At 42.4% G+C, this 20,949-nt stretch overlaps 1 protein-coding gene across 4 annotated transcripts in view; it reads right to left on the bottom strand.

The window, feature by feature from the left end:
* The window catches only part of AMPH (amphiphysin), a 136,024-nt gene that overhangs the window by 65,812 nt on the left and 49,263 nt on the right, over nucleotides 1-20,949 (bottom strand). For all 4 annotated transcript variants that reach the window (XM_075745358.1, XM_075745359.1, XM_075745356.1 and 1 more), the window contains exon 2: nucleotides 5,975-6,055. In XM_075745358.1, coding sequence (XP_075601473.1) covers nucleotides 5,975-6,055 — 81 coding nt within the window. The remainder of the gene's footprint in view (nucleotides 1-5,974; nucleotides 6,056-20,949) is intronic.

Raw genomic sequence — 20,949 nt, 5'->3', positions numbered from 1 at the left:
GGCGGCGTTTGGAGCAATGGCGTTTGTCTTCCCAAGTAACCATTATGTGTGATGGAGCCCTGCTTTCCTGGAGATGGCTGAACACCTGCCTGCCCATGGGAAGTGGTGGATGAATTCCTTGCTTTGCTTTGCTTGTGCGCGCGGCTTTTGCTTTACCTATTAAACTGTCTTTATCTCAACCCATGAGTTTTCTCACTTTAACTCTTCCAATTCTCTCCCCCATCCCGATGGGGAGGGAGTGAATGAGTGGCTGTGTGGTGCTCAGCTGCCAGCTGGGGTAAAACCACGACAGAGCTCTAAATGATAGCTCACAAAGACGACAGATACCTCAGTTCACACTTACATAACAAGATTATTTTCTTGGTGGCATTAATGCAGCTCATGGTAGGCATTAATTTGTACTAGAAAGCTACTATATAATTAACTGCAATTAATCACCTCAGAGCCAAAAATTCTATCCAACAAAACAAGGAGTAATTGAGGTTAGTTTTTAGGTTTGCATTGGGACTAGATTATGAACTCTTCAGGGTACCTTCGTTTTCACGTCTTGTATTTACAACACAAAGAGCAACTGAGCCCTGGTCACCAGCAGTGCTTCATCAGCACTGCCACCACAACCCCCTGCACCAACAGGCAGTGGAACAACACACAACAGTCTGAAACTATTCATCTATTCACTTTGTATGAAACCAGTATCATTATATAGCACTGATGAAAATAATCCACAAAATGAAACCAAGGAAATACATCTCTCCTTTGTAAGAAGGCAACTACAAAGCTGTATTTACAGATTCACAAATTGGTAAGGATTGGAAAGGACCTCTAGAGATCATCGAGTCCAACCCCCCTGCTAGAGCAGCATCACCTACAGCATGTTGCACAGGATGGCGTCCAGGCGGGTTTTGAATATCTCCAGAGAAGGAGTCTCCACTTCCTCTCTGGGCAGCCTGTTCCGGTGCTCAGTCACCCTCAAAGTGAAGAAGGTTTTTCCTCATATGCAGATGGGACTTCCTGTGTTCCAGATTGTGCCCATTGCCCCTTGTCCTGTCACTGGGCACCACTGAGAAGAGTCTGGCCCCTTCCTCTAGGCATCCACCCTTTAGATATTTATAAGCATGAATTAGATCCCCTTTCATTCTTCTCTTCTCCAGGCTAAACAGACCCAGCTCTCTCAGCCTTTCCTCACACGAGAGATGCTCCAGTCCCCTAATCATCTTTGCAGCCCTCCGCTGGACTCCCTCCAGTAGTTCCCTGTCTTTCTTGAACTGGGGTGCCCAGAACTGGACACAATATTCCAGATATGGCCTCACCAGGGCAAAGTAGAGGGGGAGGATAACCTCCCTCGACCTGCTGGCCACGCTCTTCTTAATGCGCCCCAGGATACCATTGGCTTTCTTGGACACAAGGGCACACTGCTGGCTCATGGAGAACTTCTTGTCCACCAGGACTCCCAGATCCTTCTCTGAAATGCTGCGTCTCAGCAGGCCAACCCCTAACCTGTACTGATGGATGGGGTTATTATTATATTGTGTGATAATGACTTATGATAAGATATCATTGACAGTCATGGGTCTGAGCTGGTATGTGTATGTAGCATTTAGGTCAGGCCCGTACCTCGGTCAATATCTTTCAGAATTGATTAATAATTGGACCCAATCTATGGGGAAGACAGGGGGGGATACCTTCTCCCACTCTTTCACCTCCTCTTTTCCCTTTTGGTTGGTTACAACAATTTTTGAGTATTTTGAATACCCTTGGAATGTTCAGGCCATTATATTCTTATTGCTAGGTCTCCTGAATGCTTTCCCACTCCTGTTCAGGGTTAGCAAAAATCTTTTCAAGAGTACCACCCAGGGATCTTCCCCAAGGCTGAAGGTTGAAGAGCAACAGGTGCCGATTGCTACTACAACTGTGCACCGGCGGCAATACCGCACCAACAGAGACTCCCTGGTTCCCATCCACAAACTAATTCATCAACTGGAGGGTCAGGGAGTGATCAGCAGAACCCACTCACCCTTTAACAGTCCCATATGGCCAGTGCGGAAGTCCAATGGCGAGTGGAGGCTGACGGTAGACTATCGTGGCCTGAATGAAGTCACACCGCCCATGAGTGCTGCCGTGCCGGATATGCTGGAACTTCAATATGAACTGGAGTCAAAGGCAGCCAAATGGTATGCCACAATTGATATAGCTAATGCATTTTTCTCGATCCCTTTGGCAGCAGAGTGCAGGCCGCAGTTTGCCTTCACTTGGAGGGGCGTCCAGTACACCTGGAATCGACTGCCCCAGGGGTGGAAACACAGCCCCACAATTTGCCATGGACTGATCCAGACTGCACTGGAAAAGGGTGAAGCCCCAGAGCACCTGCAATACATTGATGACATCATTGTATGGGGCAACTCAGCAGAGGAAGTTTCTGAGAAAGGGAAGAAAATAATTCAAATCCTGCTGCAGGCTGGCTTTGCCATAAAACGAAGTAAGGTGAAGGGGCCTGCGCAGGAAATCCAATTTTTAGGCATAAGGTGGCATGATGGGCGGCGTCAAATCCCAATGGATATTATCAACAAAATAGCAGCCATGTCCCCACCAACCAACAAAAAGGAGACACAGGCCTTCTTAGGTGTTGTGGGTTTCTGGCGAATGCACATTCCGAATTACAGTTTGATAGTAAGCCCTCTCTACCATGTAACCCGGAAGAAGAATGATTTTAAATGGGGCCCTGAGCAACGACAAGCTTTCGAACAGATTAAACAAGAAATAGTTCATGCTGTAGCTCTTGGGCCAGTCCGGGCAGGACCAGATGTAAAAAATGTGCTGTACACCGCAGCCGGGGAGAATGGCCCTACCTGGAGTCTCTGGCAGAAAGCACCAGGGGAGACTCGAGGTCGACCTCTGGGGTTTTGGAGCCGGGGATATAGAGGATCCGAGGCCCGCTACACTCCAACAGAAAAGGAGATATTGGCAGCCTACGAAGGGGTTCGAGCTGCTTCAGAGGTGATTGGCACCGAAGCACAGCTCCTCTTGGCACCCCGACTCCCAGTGCTGGGTTGGATGTTCAAAGAGAGGGCTCCTTCTACACATCATGCAACCGATGCTACGTGGAGTAAGTGGGTTGCGCTGATCACACAACGGGCTAGAATAGGAAGCCCCAATCGTCCAGGGATTCTGGAAGTGATCACAGACTGGCCAGAAGGGAAAGATTTCGGAATGTCGCCAGAGGAGGAGGTGACACGTGCTGAAGAAGCCCCACCGTATAATAAACTAACAGAAGATGAGAAACCATATGCCCTCTTCACTGATGGGTCCTGTCGCATTGTGGGAAAGCATCGAAGGTGGAAGGCCGCTGTATGGAGTCCTACACGGCGAGTTGCAGAAGCTGCTGAAGGAGAAGGTGAATCGAGCCAGTTTGCAGAGGTGAAAGCCATCCAGCTGGCTTTAGATATTGCTGAAAGAGAAAAGTGGCCAACGCTGTACCTCTACACTGACTCATGGATGGTGGCCAATGCCCTGTGGGGGTGGTTACAGCAGTGGAAGCGGAGCAACTGGCAGCGTAGAGGCAAACCCATCTGGGCTGCCCCACTGTGGCAAGATATTGCTGCCCGGCTAGAGAAGCTGATTGTAAAGGTACGTCATGTAGATGCCCACGTACCCAAGAGTCGGGCCACTGAGGAACATCAGAACAACCAGCAGGTAGATCAGGCTGCCAAGATTGAAGTGGCTCAGGTGGATTTGGACTGGCAGCGTAAGGGTGAATTATTTCTAGCTCGGTGGGCCCATGACACTTCAGGTCATCAAGGAAGAGATGCGACATATAGATGGGCCCGTGATCGAGGGGTGGACTTGAGCATGGACGCCATCTCACAGGTCATCCATCAATGTGAAACGTGTGCCGCAATCAAGCAAGCCAAGCGGGTAAAGCCTCTGTGGTATGGAGGCCGATGGCTGAAATATAAATATGGGGAAGCATGGCAAATCGACTACATCACGCTCCCACAAACCCGCCAAGGCAAGCGTTATGTCCTCACAATGGTGGAAGCAACCACTGGGTGGCTAGAAACATATCCTGTGCCCCATGCCACTGCCCGGAACACTATTCTGGGTCTTGAAAAGCAAGTCCTGTGGCGACATGGCACCCCAGAGAGAATTGAGTCAGACAACGGGACTCATTTTCGGAACAACCTCATAGACACCTGGGCCAAAGAGCATGGTATTGAGTGGGTGTATCACATCCCCTATCATGCGCCAGCCTCTGGGAAAGTTGAAAGGTGTAATGGGCTGCTAAAAACCACCCTGAGGGCAATGGGTGGTGGGACTCTCAAACACTGGGATACACATTTAGCAAAGGCCACCTGGTTAGTTAACACTAGGGGATCTGCCAATCGAGCTGGCCCTGCCCAGTCAAAATTCCCACGCCCAGTAGAAGGAGATAAAGTTCCTGTAGTGCACATGAAAAATATGTTGGGTAAAACAGTTTGGGTTATCCCTGCTTCAAGCAAAGGCAAGCCCATCTGCGGGATTGCTTTTGCTCAGGGACCAGGGTGCACTTGGTGGGTGATGAGAAAGGATGGGGAAGTCCGGTGTGTACCCCAAGGGGATTTGATTTTGGGTGAAAATAGCCAATAAATTAAATTGCATGATATTAATAGCGATATACTGTATCAATGGTATGACCATAAGAATCACCCAAAACTAATGAAGGATGGACTTTGAAACTGAGCAAAGTGCCACGATGATGGAACTAGAACTGCCTTCAACTGGTGCCCAGAAACTTCATCGAAAAATCACATCTTTGGCATCCAGACTGTGAGCATGGACCATACCAGATACACCGGCTGTGAAGACTCCGGATGCAGCGTGCAACAATCCAGCTGCACGCACCATTGCTCCTGCTCTGAGAGACTGTAATGGCAGATGGAACCCAGAACCCTGGACTAAATGAACTCGACAGACATTTTAGAGCAATAGCCCATAGAGTAAGGCAATGAGTTCTGTAAAATAATCTGGGCATGACGTAGATGGTATGGAATAAGGGGTGGATAATGTCCTGGTTCTGGCAAGGATAGAGTTAATTTCCCAAGGAGCCAGGACAGGTGAGCCAAGCTGGCCGGGGGCTATTCCATACCATGTGACATCATGCTCCCCATAAAAGGGGGCCAGGCGGGGAGGGGCGGGTTCGGCGTGTCGGCGGGGCTCCGGGACGGGTCGAGCGTCCGGTCGGTCGGTCGTCGGATCGGTAAAATCGTTCTCTGTTATCAGCACTGTTGTTGATTGTTCTCCCTCTCCCTTGCTGTCCCAGTAAACTGCCCTTATCCCAACCCTCGAGGCTTTGCCGTTGTTTTTCCGTTCTCCTCCCCATCCCGCCGGGGGAGGGGTGAGCGAGCGGCTGGGGCTAAACCACGTCACTCCCTAGGGCCAGGACCCTACACTTGCCCTTGCTGAATTTCATTTGGTTCCTCTCTGCCCAGCTCTTCAGCCTGTGTCCAGGTCTCGCTGAATGGCAGTGCAGTCTTCCAGTGTGTCGGCCACTCCTCCCAGCTTAGTATTGCTAGCAAATGTGCTGAGGGTACACTCTGTTCCCTCGTCCAGGTCATTGATGAATATGTTGAATAGGACTGGACCAAGCACTGGCCCCTGGGGCGTATCATTAGATACAGGCCTCAAGAAATTTAGTCAGGCTTGTGTTTTGCTTTCAGTTACGCTGTTGAAAATGTGTTCTCTGCTGATCGCAAGAGGTTCGAGCATGATGGTGTTATATATGATTACAATATGTCCTTGTATTATGATCACATTTCTTAGCCCTCTGCATGCACAAATTCAACTGTTCTTTCCATTTGAAAATAGAACAAGATCTTACACCCTTCCCAAAAAATTTCTTTTTACCTGTTACCCTGTAACATTATCTTCAAAACTGACAAGTTCAAAGGCACTGCATTTTTCTTAAGACACAATTAAAGAAATTGGAAAAGTAACTGACCTCTTGCCGTTTGAAATTTTGAACATATTCTTCAAACTGTTCATCTTTTGTTTCATCTGCTTTTCCTAGTTTCTGAAGCACCTATATTGAAAAGAAAAAGGAATAACTTAACATTTATTTCACAAAGCAAAAACGCTGCTACTTTCAACACTTCTGCTCTTGCAGTTAGACTTAAATAGCATTTTATTTTTGTGGGTATTGCGCGTACTACCGTTTCCGAAGTTCACACAGGAAACCATTTTGTCAAAATAAAAAAGTATAAAAACGAGAGTATGGTGTGTGTATGGAAATACACCTCAAAGTATGGAGCCCTTGGGGGGTATGTGGGTTTTTTTAATGAAGCAACATTTCTTTTAGCAAAGAATCCCAGGGTTTCAAAGCACGAATGAGGGAAATTGCTGGCACTGCAAGTTCTTCTCCCATTCAGACAAAGAAAAAAAAAACAGTGAAATTTCATTAGTTTCATGGCTCATTACAAACAGAATTAACATTATCCTTATCTGCTTGATTTACAACATCAAGTCATACACTGAGAATAAAGAACTAACTGTAAGGCTGCATGAGAAACTGTTACAGCTGATGCTTATTTAAAACTTCTATTGTGTTCACATTTGCTCCCCTCATTAATTCAACAGTGGATTGTCATCCACTAGATAATAAATATACTGCAATATGTCAGCAATAAGGGCTATTCATGTGATAGCAATCTCAAAAGTAATTTGACACAGCTACACTTTACGCTGTATTTAACTACAGTAAATGCATTCTGTTATTAAATCCCAGCACTATCCATTCATTTTAATATTGAAGACTTATACGTAGCTGCAAATAGGCTTCACCCTTTTTGTCAAGCAATCCCCAAATCTTTTAAGAGCGCTGTATGTGGGATGAACCATCTCACACAGTGGTGTTAGGAATGCTCTCTCTTGACAGAGTGTCCAAACTTCCCATTTTCAAAAGAAAAAACAAAAACAAATTTTAAAAAGAAGTGCCAGAAAACAGAAACAGTAGCAGTTAGCTGGCACTATGAATAAACATATAAACATCCCCCTTCTATTCTTCTACTCACAACAGTCCTGGCATGTTCTCTCTCTGACTGCCTACCTCTCCCAACCCCAGCCAGCCCCACACCATAAAACCAGGCTGCACAAAGGTGGGGTGAGCATTGCCACAGTGGAAAACGGGGAGCAAGACGATCATGAAGGTGATGTGATGCTGCTACCTGTGGACCTGGCATATGGAACTTCAAGGAAGTTTCAACGTATTTACAGCAGAAAGACAGAAAGAATGACATCAGAGAAAAAAATGACAAAAGACTAGCCTTTTGTTGCCTAAAGCTGTATTTTAGCTTTTCATTCCCCTAGCTTATTTGGGCATTCTGGGTTGCTTTTAAGCCTGCTGACTACTTCCAAAGACCTCATATGCTCTCATCACCAATCTCTTAATAAAATATTTAAAAGTATCACAGATGGTTTTACAGAGGAATCATTTAATTTAACATTTCGACTCATCACAGGCCTTTGCATTGCTCCTTGTCACCAATGAGCCAAACAGTCTGCCCCTGACTGCAACATGACTTTGATCCACACCAGGGAGCTCTCTGAAAATCCAACATTTCCTTTTCAAAGAGGTGGCTGCCAGGTAAGCATACTGAACATGATCACCAAATCCAAAAAAGAAATAGGCAAAAAGCTACCCCATTTCATATAATTAGACTAAATCATCTACCAGTAAGTCTTCTCTTAAAATGCCATAAAAAGACAAAAAAAAAGTATCAAAGACAACACAAAAATCAAAACAGCTGCTTTATTTTTTTCTTGATTTAACGGTGATCTCCAAACATGATACTGTATGAGTTGCTTAATCCCCTGAATTATATTAAGGATCTAAAATTAATATCAATGTTGATCCAGCATGTTGCTAAGAATATATGAACTAAATAGTTAAGTCCAGTTAGCACTGAGAATGAAGTTAAATTTGATCTGATGGCAAAATGGTACACCTAGATGCTGTTGAGTGAATACATGTATAGATGAATTGTCTGGCAATGCCGTACTGAGATAAAATAAATGACAGATTCTACACAAACACATAAAATTTGAGTAAGGACATTGATCATGTCTGATATAATTCATAAGTGTCATCAGGAGTGCATGTCTAGATACAAAATGCAAGAATATTTCCATTTGGGGGACGATGCATCTTCAGTAACGCTTTTGGAAGACAAAAAACTAAACAGCTCCCCTTTAAAGTTATCCAAGTGCCTTCATTTACCAAATAATACATTTCAGTTCTATGAGGATCTGAAGTGTTAGGAAGAAAAAGTCAATAATTTGCTGATCTTGAATTAAAATGATCAATTGTACAATGACTATGAAGTGAATGTTGTTAAGTGTCTGCAACATACCAAAGAAAGGAAACCAATATAACAGAAAAAATTACAGATGAACTTGAGTAAGCTTGATTATATTGAAAACTCATGTCTTGTGGCAAGGCTGACAGTGTTATAAAAGCTACTGAGACTACTACCTTGACAGGCCTACCCATTCTCCCCTAAAAAAGTTTCCAAGACTATGGCAATTCAAAGAAAGAAGAAAAAAAAAAAAAAGAAAAGACAAAAACCCACCACCTTGGTTCTCTGAAGTAAACTGTGGCCTCCCAGGCCTCAAGAGCAGCTCAGCTCCCTGCACAGAGCAGCAGCAGGAGGGTGGACAGGAGTGGTCAGTAACCTCATCAGACATCCCAACATGCATCATCCCCAGTCATGCATGTATGCAAAGGAATTGTTATTATCGTAGGTGGGGAAACTGAGTCATGGGGTAAACAAGGTGGGTTTTGTTGGGGTTTTTTTCAGGTTTTTTTTCCCCTAAGAATTTCCATTTGAGAATACTGGACTAAGTTTCTGACTAAACAGAGCAAAATATCAACATTCTTTGGCTTTCATGCTAATAAGTTAGGCAGTTGAGCACTTTAGGGAGGAAAACAACCCAGTATTTAACACTTTCTTTTGAGGGTGAAAGCCTTGGGTTTCCAAACAAGCTGGTTTTTGGCCTAGCCAGAATTCATACCATATTTAACGTTATTAGGATTTTGTAAAGTAAGTAGATCAGCAACCAGAACATACCCAGTAAGTATAAATTACCATTTTATCACAGAGTTAAGATACACATCTGAAATAGCACAGTGTATTGCTCAATTTCAGTTCTGCTACAAATATTTTGATCCCAACGTAGCTCCAATGCAACACGCTCAACTGCTTCACTTTTCCAAGAGGCTGACTGAATTTAATACTTTCCATGCTATACAGCCTATACACTTTCCAAGAATTCAGGCTTGCCTTTGTACTGCTGCTGCTATTCCACCATCACGTTCCTGCAGAAACAACAGCTGACAGTGACAAATGTTTGCCCAAGCCTCCGTTCTCATTAATATCTGCTGGAGGATTGTGGAAAAGTAATCCCTTTGTCATTGACAGAGTCTCAAAAGCCTGAAAACCTGTTTAAAACATCACACTGAGCATTCTACTGAGAAGGCTATGGAAAACGCAGAAAGACACTACAATAAAGCTCTTTGCTGATAAACAATTGCTTCGTGTGGTGCTGGTTTATCACAGAACTACTTCAGGCATCCCAAGGACTACAGCTGGCCACCAGGCAGAGACGGGAGCTGTGTCAAGAAGGGTGATGATGTGGCCTGGTTTTGAAGTCCCAAGAAGATCCACTGGTGTGTAAAACAAAGAGATGACAATTTAATAAAACATGCTTTAAATCATTAAGGAGCAAATAATGACCCTCCAACCCAGAGCACAAGTGACTTTTCTTTAAAGACAGAATTGCTGTGGAGATGGCCAATACATTTACAAGGGCTCAACTGGACATAGAAGGAAACAGAAGACTTGCAAGAAACACCTATGTCCTCAGCCTCCTCTGACTACTCTCTCTTCTTCCTCATCTTCAGCAGAATCTGCACTCCAGATTGTTTCCATTACTGATCTTAAGAAACGACTAAACTTAGCTCAGGTTTCCAGATCAACATTAGGTGATCTGTAGTTACCAGCCCTTGTTTCTGTGCACACTTGCAGTACTAATGATATAGAGAACTCCTGAGCATTCAGTAAATTACAGTCAATCTTCATTGTCATGTAATGTATCTTACATCTCTATTATTGTACTCGTTCCCCAGCCTCCCATTTAGATCTTCTCTTAAACAGGGCAAAATAATCCTCATTTGCCCACCATTTACAGTTGAATTTCATTGCTGAAGTTTGACACACTGGATCATATATTAGGAGAAAAACCATCATGGTAAACTGCAATTTGGGAGCGTACCATTTAGTGGAAGACTGCAACTCCACAACTGCTATCCTAATATATGACAGAGACAATTCCTGCTATAAAGGGTCACAAAGCAAAAGAGAAGTTCTGCCCTGAACTGCATTAATGTATGAAATATGGCCAAAGCAATGGAGGAGGGCAGCTGCTAGGTACCATGCACTCCCTGGTATGGAAGAGCATGAAAATGACTCTACAGGTCACACTAATTGACCATATAATATATCAGCCTTTCTCCATCCCCTCCTCAAGAAGATGCCTAGGGAAGATACATGACAAGTGTGCAGTAACACTCCTGCAGAACCCGCTCCCAACCCCTAAAAAACTGAATTTCAATGAATTCCTGACATGGTCTCTACATTTTATAGCCCTGATGGATTTTTCTTATTGATGGATTGTCCTGCTGTTTGTGAAGCTCTGGTAAGGTATTTGCTGTTTCAAGAAGCATGAAGGTTCACTTTTCTCATGGCTGCTTTTCTTCTGTTAATTTTTTTGTCAGCTTTTGCTTGCTGGTGCTTTGAGTATTGTAAAATACCATGATGCATGGGAACAGTTTGCTAACAAATGAAAATAGTACTGAATAATATCCAGACAAGCATAAAATACTATGATAAGGCATGTTCCCTTAATCAAAATTGAAAGGGGGAAATGTTGCCTTTCTGCACAGCCTAAATGACAAATGTGAACATTATGCTATGAGAGATGATTATAATAACCTTTGTGCAAATTACAGAATCTAATTGTACATCATTGCTAGATGATGTAAAAATGCTCTAGAGAGATCCACAAAATAAACAAGATTATGATTCCTCTCAGAATGAAGCCACAGGCTTCTACATTAGTCCTTGGTCATTTGGTTAAAACCAGAAAGTACGTTACAGAGAGCACTGACTTGCACATCACAGGGCACCACAATGCACAGACCGTTCCTCACCCTTTCCTTGAAACATCCAGCAAATTTGTTCTACTGGAAGTAGGCACCCTTGTAAAATTTAACATAATAGTAGCTGGCTATCGTTCTCTGTAAGTGAGATCCTAAGAGGTACAGTAGCAAAGCTTAGCTGGGCAGTAGGAATTTAAGGAGACTGAAGGATGAGCTTTAGTGTGCACAAGGTCTTGCTTTGCTGTTGAGAAGGGAAGGGATACTGACAGCTATGACAATGTACTGCTAGAGACTTCTGCTTGTCTGTGGGGACCTTCGCAGGGTTTAATGCTATGGGGCTCTCCCACATGGTAAGGTGGCTCATCAAACACTTTCTGCATGTAATCTGAAAGGTGCTTATCCCCAGTGGATGTGAAAGCCTGGCACAGCTTCAAAGAACTGTCACGTACTTCAAAAAATAAACTACAGAGAGGCACGCCCTTAGACCAGCTTTTCTCAGTCAGCTCTGTATAACTAGCCTGTATAATAGAGGACAGCATCCAGGTAGACATGCCGGAATGGTGTGTGGCAGGTGATTTTCATGGGATGTAGCTTAAAGAGGAAAACAAAATGGAAAGAAACAAGAAACAACATAGACCAAGCTTAGATGTAGAGAGAAAGAAAAAAAGAAAAAGAAAAAAGTGAGAAATCAAAGAAAGACTTAAGAGGGAGAAAAGCCATTAGGACAGAACAGGGACCAAGCCAAAAACAAAGAATCAAGTTTAAGAAACAGTGAGTTTGATTAATTTGCGTTCCCATTGGCATCTCAGATGGCACAGAATGTCTCAAACATCTCTGTGCAGGTGGCAAACATGACACAGAACCTAGGAAGTGTCTTCTGGAATAGCAGCTTGAGGCGAGGCAGGATACAACTCAAGCAGCCTATGTGTAGGCAGCTGAATTGAGCTATTAATATCATAGCAACATCTACAATCCTCAAGCTTTTGAGTGTTCTTTTTCCTCACAAAATCTCTTAATGCAATAACAGGTCCTTCCTTGCTCACTTTACCATTAGGGAAACAGGGCACAGGAAAGGCAAGTAACCTCTATGTCAAGTTCAGAGGAAGTTAACCACAAGCAGGGTACCAAATCTGATTATTCTAGACCAGCATGTTAACCTCTGGTCTCTCCTCCTGCGAAAATCCTCCTGATTCACAGTACAGAAGTCTACTGTGTTCAGATTATCTGCATCAGAGCTATACAGAAGAGGAAGGGTGAACAAAAAGGCATCTTAAAGAACTGGAAAGACAATCCGTTTGCCCTTCTCTGGCTATTGTTACTCTCACACTTCTTGAAAAGATTGATTACTTCTTTTGGTTGAAGAAGAGCTAAATTTAACTGCCTGCACAATTAGCAATAATATCCTTGGCTGAATTTCTGTGTCCTTTACTGTATCCCAAATAAATAAGCTACTCTGCTGAATTAATCAAAAATCCCATCACAGTTGCTGTTGCTTCTGCCTATACCTAAATTACTTATCTAGCTGAAAAGTACCTGGATATCTTTCTAGTAGGGAGCAGAGCATCTCAAACTTGTAGAAACTGGCTGTGCATCCAGGCTCACTTAGACTCTCCTCATCACTTTATTTCCCTCTTTCTTACCAGTTTCTCCACTTTCCTACTCCCCTTTGGTTTGTCCTATACACTTTCTGTTGAGCAGACACTTTCCTTAATACTGCTCCCTCCAAAAAATAACAACAATTGAAGAAATACATTATTCACTGTCCTGATAATGTTTCATTCTGTTCATGTGACAGCTTCATTTACCCAATCTCCTATTCACTTTCGTTGCTATTTGGCCTGCAACCTTTTCAAAGGAGAGATCATCTGATCCTTTATCTGTGTACAGCACCAAAGAGAAGGGGATCATCATCTTGATTTGTCTGAAGACCCTACCAAAAAGCCATGATTAATAATAATTTATCTTCTGATGTTTACATTCACCCAGTGACCAGCTAGCTCTTTTCATAGAATCATAGAATGGTTTGAGTTGGAAAGGACCTCAAAGATCATCTAGTTCCAACCCCCCTGCTACAGGCAGGGACACCCTCCACTAGACCAGGTAGCCCAAAGCATCATCCAGCCTGGCCTTAAACACTTCCAGGGAGGGGGACTTCACAACCTCTCTGGGCAACCTGTTCCAGTGCCTCACCACCCTCACAGTAAAGAATTTCTTTCTAACATCTAATCTAAATCGACCCTCCTTCAGCTTAAACCCATTACCCCTTGTCCTGTCACTACACTCCCTCATAAACAGTCCCTCACCATCCTTCCTGTAGGCCCCCTTCAGGTATAGGAAGGCCGCAATTAGATCTCCCCGGAGCCTTCTCTTCTCCAGGCTGAACAATCCCAACTCTCTCAGCCTGTCCTCGTAGGAGAGGTGCTCCAGCCCTCTGATCAGCCTCGTGGCCCTCCTCTGGACTCTCTCCAACAGGTCCATGTCTCTCCTGTACTGGGGCCCCCAGAGCTGGATGCAGTACTCCAGGTGGGGTCTCACAAGAGGGGAGTAGAGGGGCAGGATCACCTCCCTCGACCTGCTGGTCACGCCTCTTTTGATGCAGCCCAGGACACGGTTGGCTTTCTGGGCTGCAAGCACACACTGCTGGCTCATGTTGAGCTTCTCATCCACCAACACCCCCAAGTCCTTCTCCTTGAGGCTGCTCTCAACCCATTCCTCGCCCAGCCTGTAGCTGTGCTTAGGATTGCACCGACCCATGTGCAGGACCTTGCACTTGGCCTTGTTGAACTTCCTGAGGTTCGCACGGGCTCACCTCTCCAGCCTGTCAAGGTCCCTCTGGATGGCATCCCTTCCCTCCACCGTGTCAACCACACCACACAGCTTGGTGTCACTGGCAACTTGCTGAGGGTGCACTCGACAGTACTTTTGCTGTCTGTTTACTTGATACTCCTAGTCCTTACAAACTAGGGAAAAAAGGCTAAAGCAGCCACTTGAAAAACTTTTTTCACCATATTTTCCATGCACAAAAAGTTGCATAGGACTAACTGTGACATCATTACCATTCACAAAACTTTAATTATTCAAATTAGATTTGGATAATTATAAAAAAGGAGTAAATTGCCTATATAGAACTTTTTTCAAAAGTAACTTCTGAGATCTTGTAAACAGAACATTAAAATCACCTACAAAGACACTTAGCACAGAAGTATTTTAAGCTGGAAGCAGCCACAATGCAATAAACAAATCTGTCTCCTGTACAGAAGGGCCACTATAGCTCATCCTTGCCCAAGGAACCTAATATAATTTATCCTACCAGAGTCCTCAGCAGTGATACCTGACAGGCAATCTGTTATCTCTAAATTAATCAAGTTTTTCCTAAGCCAAGAAGAGAAATATCAAATACAAAATTGTAATTTATCTGTGGCTACCATAGTTTCACTTTCTTAATTAAACATTTAAATTCTACCTGGAAAAAGACAACTTTGTCCATTACAGACTGTCTCTCTGGATTTATCACAGCAAGTATATGATGTTCTTCCTGTCTGCTGGGAGTCAAGTAAGAAATAATGAAGCAAAAAGCTTTTCAGTCACAAGGCCAAAATAAGGATCACATTCAATACAACAGACCTCGAATTTGAAATGCACATGCATTCTCCTACCATCTAGTTCCACAGGGTATAAATAGCAGACTCTTGTTTACTTTATTTAGCTCTGATGTTATGCTTTCAGTGGATCAAAGAACTTAAGGAAACCAGGCTTTCACTTTAAGTAGTGATGCTCTTCAGGCTATTTCCCCTTATATTCACATTGCGGTACATGATTATCTGTACTCAGTTCCAAGATGCAGTGACAATATTTCCTACTGGTCTTGATAGAATTCAAACAGAACCCATTTATAATAAAAAAAAATGGTTTTTCGCACTAAGTAGATAAAGAGTGTACTGGTAAAATATAATGTTCCCACAGTAGAACAATATGAAGTTGGTAAGTCTCATTTGATAGCATTATAGGTTACTTCTCATCACAAAGGGCAGACAAAAGGTAATTTACAACTGAAAGTAATTTCTTCAACCTGGAGAAAGAACCAGATAAAAGTTTTTTAAAAAATATAAGAATTGCTGGGGAGAAAAAAAAAAACAAAACTTATTTAAAAGAGATATTTCAATTTGATATAATACATTTTTCTAATGGTTGCCTGTGAGATTATAATCCACATCCTTAGACCTGGAAGTGTTTAAGGCCAGGTTGGATAAGGCTTTGGGCAACCTAGTCTAGTGGAGGGTGTCCCTGCCCGTGGCAGGCGGGTTGGAACTAGATGATCTTTGAGGTCCCTTCCAACCCAAACAATTCTATGATTCTATGACCTAAAATTACAGTTACATCAATAACCATGCAGAGATAATAAACAAAGACAAGAGTTCAAGTCATTCCTGACATGGGCAATTAACAGAGCTCACACATTTCTCATTGCATGTCCTCAAAGAGTTAAAAGGTGAATTTACTTTCCTTCCACTTCACCATTACATCTACAAGACAGGCTACTAGTGTTTTTGTGTCTTATCAGTTTGGCTTCTAAATTAATCCATATGCTCAAAGCAGCGATACAGATGCCTAATCTTGACTGCCTCCTCCAGTCTGAGCTGTGACATTTCCACAGATACTTCTACTTGAGAAAGGTGTTGGTTGCAGCTAGAAAGAGACGCCCACATTTGGTCCAGCACATATGGAAGTGCAGATGCTGCCCACCCTGAGGGTCCTTCACATCCAGCAAGGATGGGATTTCTCTCTGTGGACTCAGGGCAATCTTCATTACAGGACTGATAGCAGAGCCCTGGTGAAACAAACCCAAAAGTTTCCAGCATGGTTTGATGGCTTGCCAACATAGTATTTCACCACCTGGTAAGATAGTCTCATGTCATGCCACACATAGCAACGCAGAACACGAAGATAACTTTGTCTAGTACTTTGAAAAACATTTTCCAGATTGATGTTCATCTGTGGAGGAATTTACTGTTTCTTCATAGATCATGAATATATTACACACTAAATATCAGTGATGTGCCTGACATGGCAACACTTGCTGATGAGCTGCTTTTCACCTTTCTTCTCTCTCCTCATCCAGAGGAAGACAGTGACACTGACATAATACTTCCAGGTGAATTCACTGCTCTCTAAATGGAATGATCAATAAGTTTGTTTCAATAAATTGAGGAAATTATCTCCAAACAATATGAAAAATTAGAGCACATGCACTTGGTTCAACTAATTTAGCAACTCAGGAAATCTTTGAAGCCATCCAGGTCTGTCTGTCTTTTTTAAAAAACTGATCTGCAAGAGATTTATTTCTGAATTATTGGAAGACTTTGTGAAGGCATAATCTCATTACAGCCACAAATTCCCCAAGACCAGCTCTATAAAGGAATAATTAAACCAGCATAACGTGGCTAGCATTATGCGCTAGTCAGATTCACAGACTAGTAGGGGCTGGAAGGGACCTCTAGAGATTGAGTCCAACCCCCCTGCTAGGGCAGGATCACCTACAGGAGGTTGCACAGGATGGTGTCCAGGTGGGTTTTGAATATCTCCAGAGAAGGAGACCCCACAACCTCTCTGGGCAGCCTGTTCCAGTGCTCAATCACCCTCAAAGTGAAGAAGTTTTTCGTCATACGCAGATGGAACTTTCTGAAGAAAATTACCAGTTTTCCTTCCCATTGCTTTTTAGAATTATTCGGCATTTTTGCGTTACTGATGGTCAGTACTGATGGTACAAACAGTACCTCACAACAGTAAAGTATTCTAAAAGCTGCTCAACATATTTCTACTTTTTTCACAAATTGCTGCTAAGACTAAGCTCCTGTTCTCAAGTGTTTTATGTGCATCATTTCTTCACGCTCACCCCAGGTCATGGCCTTTTAGTTATTGAAGAAATTATTTAGAAGTCATTTCAAAAGCATCATCTGGAGTCACATTCTGACACCTTACAATGTTCCTTACTTAGATAAACACCAAGTCAGAGGAATATACTACAGCAAGAACACAATTAACAAGGAGAGAGAACTCAGTATCTGGACAAAGGACATTTCCAATACACAGAGAGGTTTAAGACAGGTAAGAAAAAAATATAACAAACCTGTAAGTGCAAGGAAATGTAGAAAATAGCACTTCCAGAATTGAGATAAAATAAAACAACAGTGCAATGCTGTGGCCATATGACCTGTTAGCGTAGTCACCAAGGCATGGTGTAGAAACAGCAGCAGCAAAGACAAGCTGGAGTGACCTTCATCAGCAAGTCCTGTGCTGCGAGGCCTCTCAAACTCTTCAGAAGCACTGAGACTGAAGCCATGCTTCAGTGAACAGATCAACAGAAATCTTCATCATCGCATGTAAGGTGGAAGAAACTTCTTCCACAGGAAATGAGCACAGGCTAGCTACTAGTGAAAATCACTGGGAATAGGGCACATTGCTGAGTTCAGCTGGAGAGAAGACGACACTACGTTAATAAATAGCCTTTCACACCTTAAGTGTCATGGAACAGCACAGGACAGTGGCAAACAACTCTAGACTTTCTTCTGAAGATCAGCTGTGTCCTCCATCCAGAGGCAGAGATGGAAAATTTATCACCATTCTCCTTAAAATAACTTTTTAAAAAATGTATTCATTAAAGTAAATTGGAAGACTGTTATCATTCCTGCCTTCACTCTACTCTTTTCTACATTGAACAAATGCCATGACTTCAACCTTCCCTTGTGGTTAAGTTTTCTAATGTTCAACTATTTTCTTGGCTTTTCTCTAGACTCTCTTGAGCTTGGAGGTAACATTTTTCTCTAGTAATAATATGTCTAAATTAGAGTTTCCTTAAATTACTCCAGCTCCTTGCATTCCCTTTGATTTTCCCATCTTTTCAGTGGCTTTGAAAAATCAGTCATAGGTAAGAAAAAATTAGAAAAACACTTGATATATTTTAAAATCAGTGGTAGAAAGAAATGTGTTAAGCACTGAAAATCAGCTTACATGTGAAAATGGATCCAAAAATGGCATCAGACATGAAAAAGCAGCAAAGGAGATTAAACTACAACAATTTGATATTCAGGGCTAAATCCTATGAAAAAACACTTTGCACATCTCTCATCAAAAAGATATCCATTCCTCAGCATCTCACTACATTTGGAGCTCAAATGTACAGTCAGTCTAAATACTCCTATCCACCATGATCACCACAGTGACTTATCTCCCAAGCACCTCTTACAGTTACTCTGGGACTGGATTATAACACCTCCATTTCTAGGGGAAGGAAACCAAGGCACAGGAATTGATTAAGCAGCCGTGCCAGCCTGTAATTAATCAGGCAACATACCAAAAAGGAGAGCTTTAAATTGAACATGAAGATGTTGTACATCAACACTGTGCCCATACAATCCTTCTCAAGAACTGTTGAGCAATGCAAAGAACTAAAAAAGCATGTATAACAGTACAAGTATATAAAAAGTCCAAATCTCGATTATTTCACTCAGGTAATCAGATTTGTGGATCTGAATGTGAGAGAAAGACGAGCGGGATTAGTTTCTCTGTCACTCCCAAAAATAAAGTGATACATATGGCAATGATTACTTAATATTGTCTATCATACCTACTCAAGCTGTCATATTTCTTGTAGCAAAAAAGTTAAAGATACTGGTGCAAAAATAAGTAAATCAAAGCTTACTGGGAATATTTCTGTAAGTGTAAAGCCTGATTTGATTTTTTTCCTTTGTATCAAATGCAGTCCCTGAAATTTTCAGCTGTGTAAAATAGCTTCTGCAGCAAGTAGTTTCTTAACAAAGACATTTTTTAAGTGATTTTGATTATATGCTTTCATAAAGGATGCTTTTCACATAATGAACCATAATGGCTTTAAAAGGCAAGCAGAACTGTAGGCATTTATAAATAAAAATTTAACCTCTGGCAGCTACTAACAGATTAGAAATGCACCACAGTCATAGCATTTTGTTCATTTATAGGAACATAAAGGACTTTTTCTAGGAATACAGAAGTATTTGTCACTCACAGGTAATGAAGAATGTTAGACAGGAGTACTTTAGGAAATGCATGATATTCTTAGGTGTCTTAAAAAAACCCTTTTTTTTTCTTATTAGTTAAATGTATACAGACATTGTTTCTGACTAACAAAGATCGCTCCATGCATTGTAATAGCACAGAAGATTGTTTAATGGAATAACTAAAGATGCAGGGATAAATTGTCTGTCCAGGAAAGTCGATCTGAAGTATCTTCAGGATTCCCTTGACTGAGGAAGTTCATAGCTTTAATGATGTAAATCCCTCCAAAGCCAACAGGATTAATCACATCGGGGGAACTATGCTGTGGTGTTTAGGCCTTGGCCCAAGTGTAAGAGAATCAAAGCCTGCCAGTCTCATTGGAGGGCTCCTGGAAAATCCAGCCTGACACCAAAGACTTTCTAGCATTTACACTCAGGGTGAATGTTCCGATTACCAGATGCCTTATGCTGTTGCAAGGTAACAGGAAAACAAGATCAAGGACTTTGAGTACTGCAATGAAAGTTGAACCAAACAACAAATCTATACAAAAGGAAGGAACTTTCCTTCTAAAACCTGCTAAAATATAGACTGAAACCAGATCAGAGATGAGTGGCATAACTCTACAGTAACACGGAAGTGATCCACACTTAGAACTCTCTGTTTTGCCTGCCTGTGTGGTACAGAAAGCTCTCCAGTTTGCACCCTAAAAATGTGTTTGCACTCCCTGATCTCTCGAGGTCCCCTTCAGCTTGGAGGGAAGCATCACCCTTTAAAACCAAATATAATTGCTGTCTTTATCTGGTATTTTACTCTGTTAACCAGATGATATGAAGCATAGTATCAAGAGGATTTGTAAGAAGTTTGATGAAATGGTTTTTAAATGTCAAGGTGAAGACTGCTACCAACTCAGTCTTATTTTTATCTGAAATATCTATATGACAACCAGCTTGGGGTAGCAAAGTATATACCATAGTTGATCATCAGATCTATCCCTAGAAAGCCAGTTTTCCGCTCAGTGGTAGAAGGTATTGATGGCTGGTTGCTGAGTTATGCAGAAGAAGGGATGGCTACAAAAAGGCTAAAAGGAAGGAGGATGTACCCTGCTCCATGGTGTGCAAATCCTTTTTCTGCACATGATGGCGAATTATTATAATACAGGAGTATTACGGACCCCCTCTTTATCCAACACACCTATGAAGAAATACTTGTACTTCAGTCTGAGTCTCAGCACCTCCCTGTTGCTGAATTCCACCTCCCCGCTCCTTTCATACAAGATGGTCAGGATGGTACTTGAAGGCAGCAGCTTCCAGAAAGGCTATGGTTTCCAGGGAAATAGATGATTACTTTCAGAATCCTCTTATCTACTATAACAGTAACAAAATACTCTAACAGATTTAATGCATTCCACAGCAAAAAGTCCCATAATAGCTGGACATTAGAAGTTGTGGGAGTTAGCCAATACTTTGCTTCTTTTATAATTTATCCCTATTAGATTACAAACTATAAGATGCAGTCTATTAAATTTTGCCCAATGCTTATATCTGCATAGACAGTGAGATTGCTGATAGAGTTCAAATAACTGCAGTTCTCCAGGGGAACTATGCGGGGGGAAAAAAAGAATGGTACCCACATTATGAATTTTTAGAAACAAAAGTCTTTAAAGGCCTCCCAAATGCATCAATCAGCGGGATCATAGCATATCCTTTGCTCAACCCTATTTATGGGGGAAA

The sequence above is a fragment of the Balearica regulorum genome, chromosome 2 (assembly GCF_011004875.1).
Source record: "Balearica regulorum gibbericeps isolate bBalReg1 chromosome 2, bBalReg1.pri, whole genome shotgun sequence".
Taxonomy (NCBI): Eukaryota; Metazoa; Chordata; class Aves; order Gruiformes; family Gruidae; genus Balearica; species Balearica regulorum.
The sequence above is the reverse complement of the archived record's forward strand: the minus strand, read 5'-3'. Positions and strand labels throughout refer to the sequence as shown.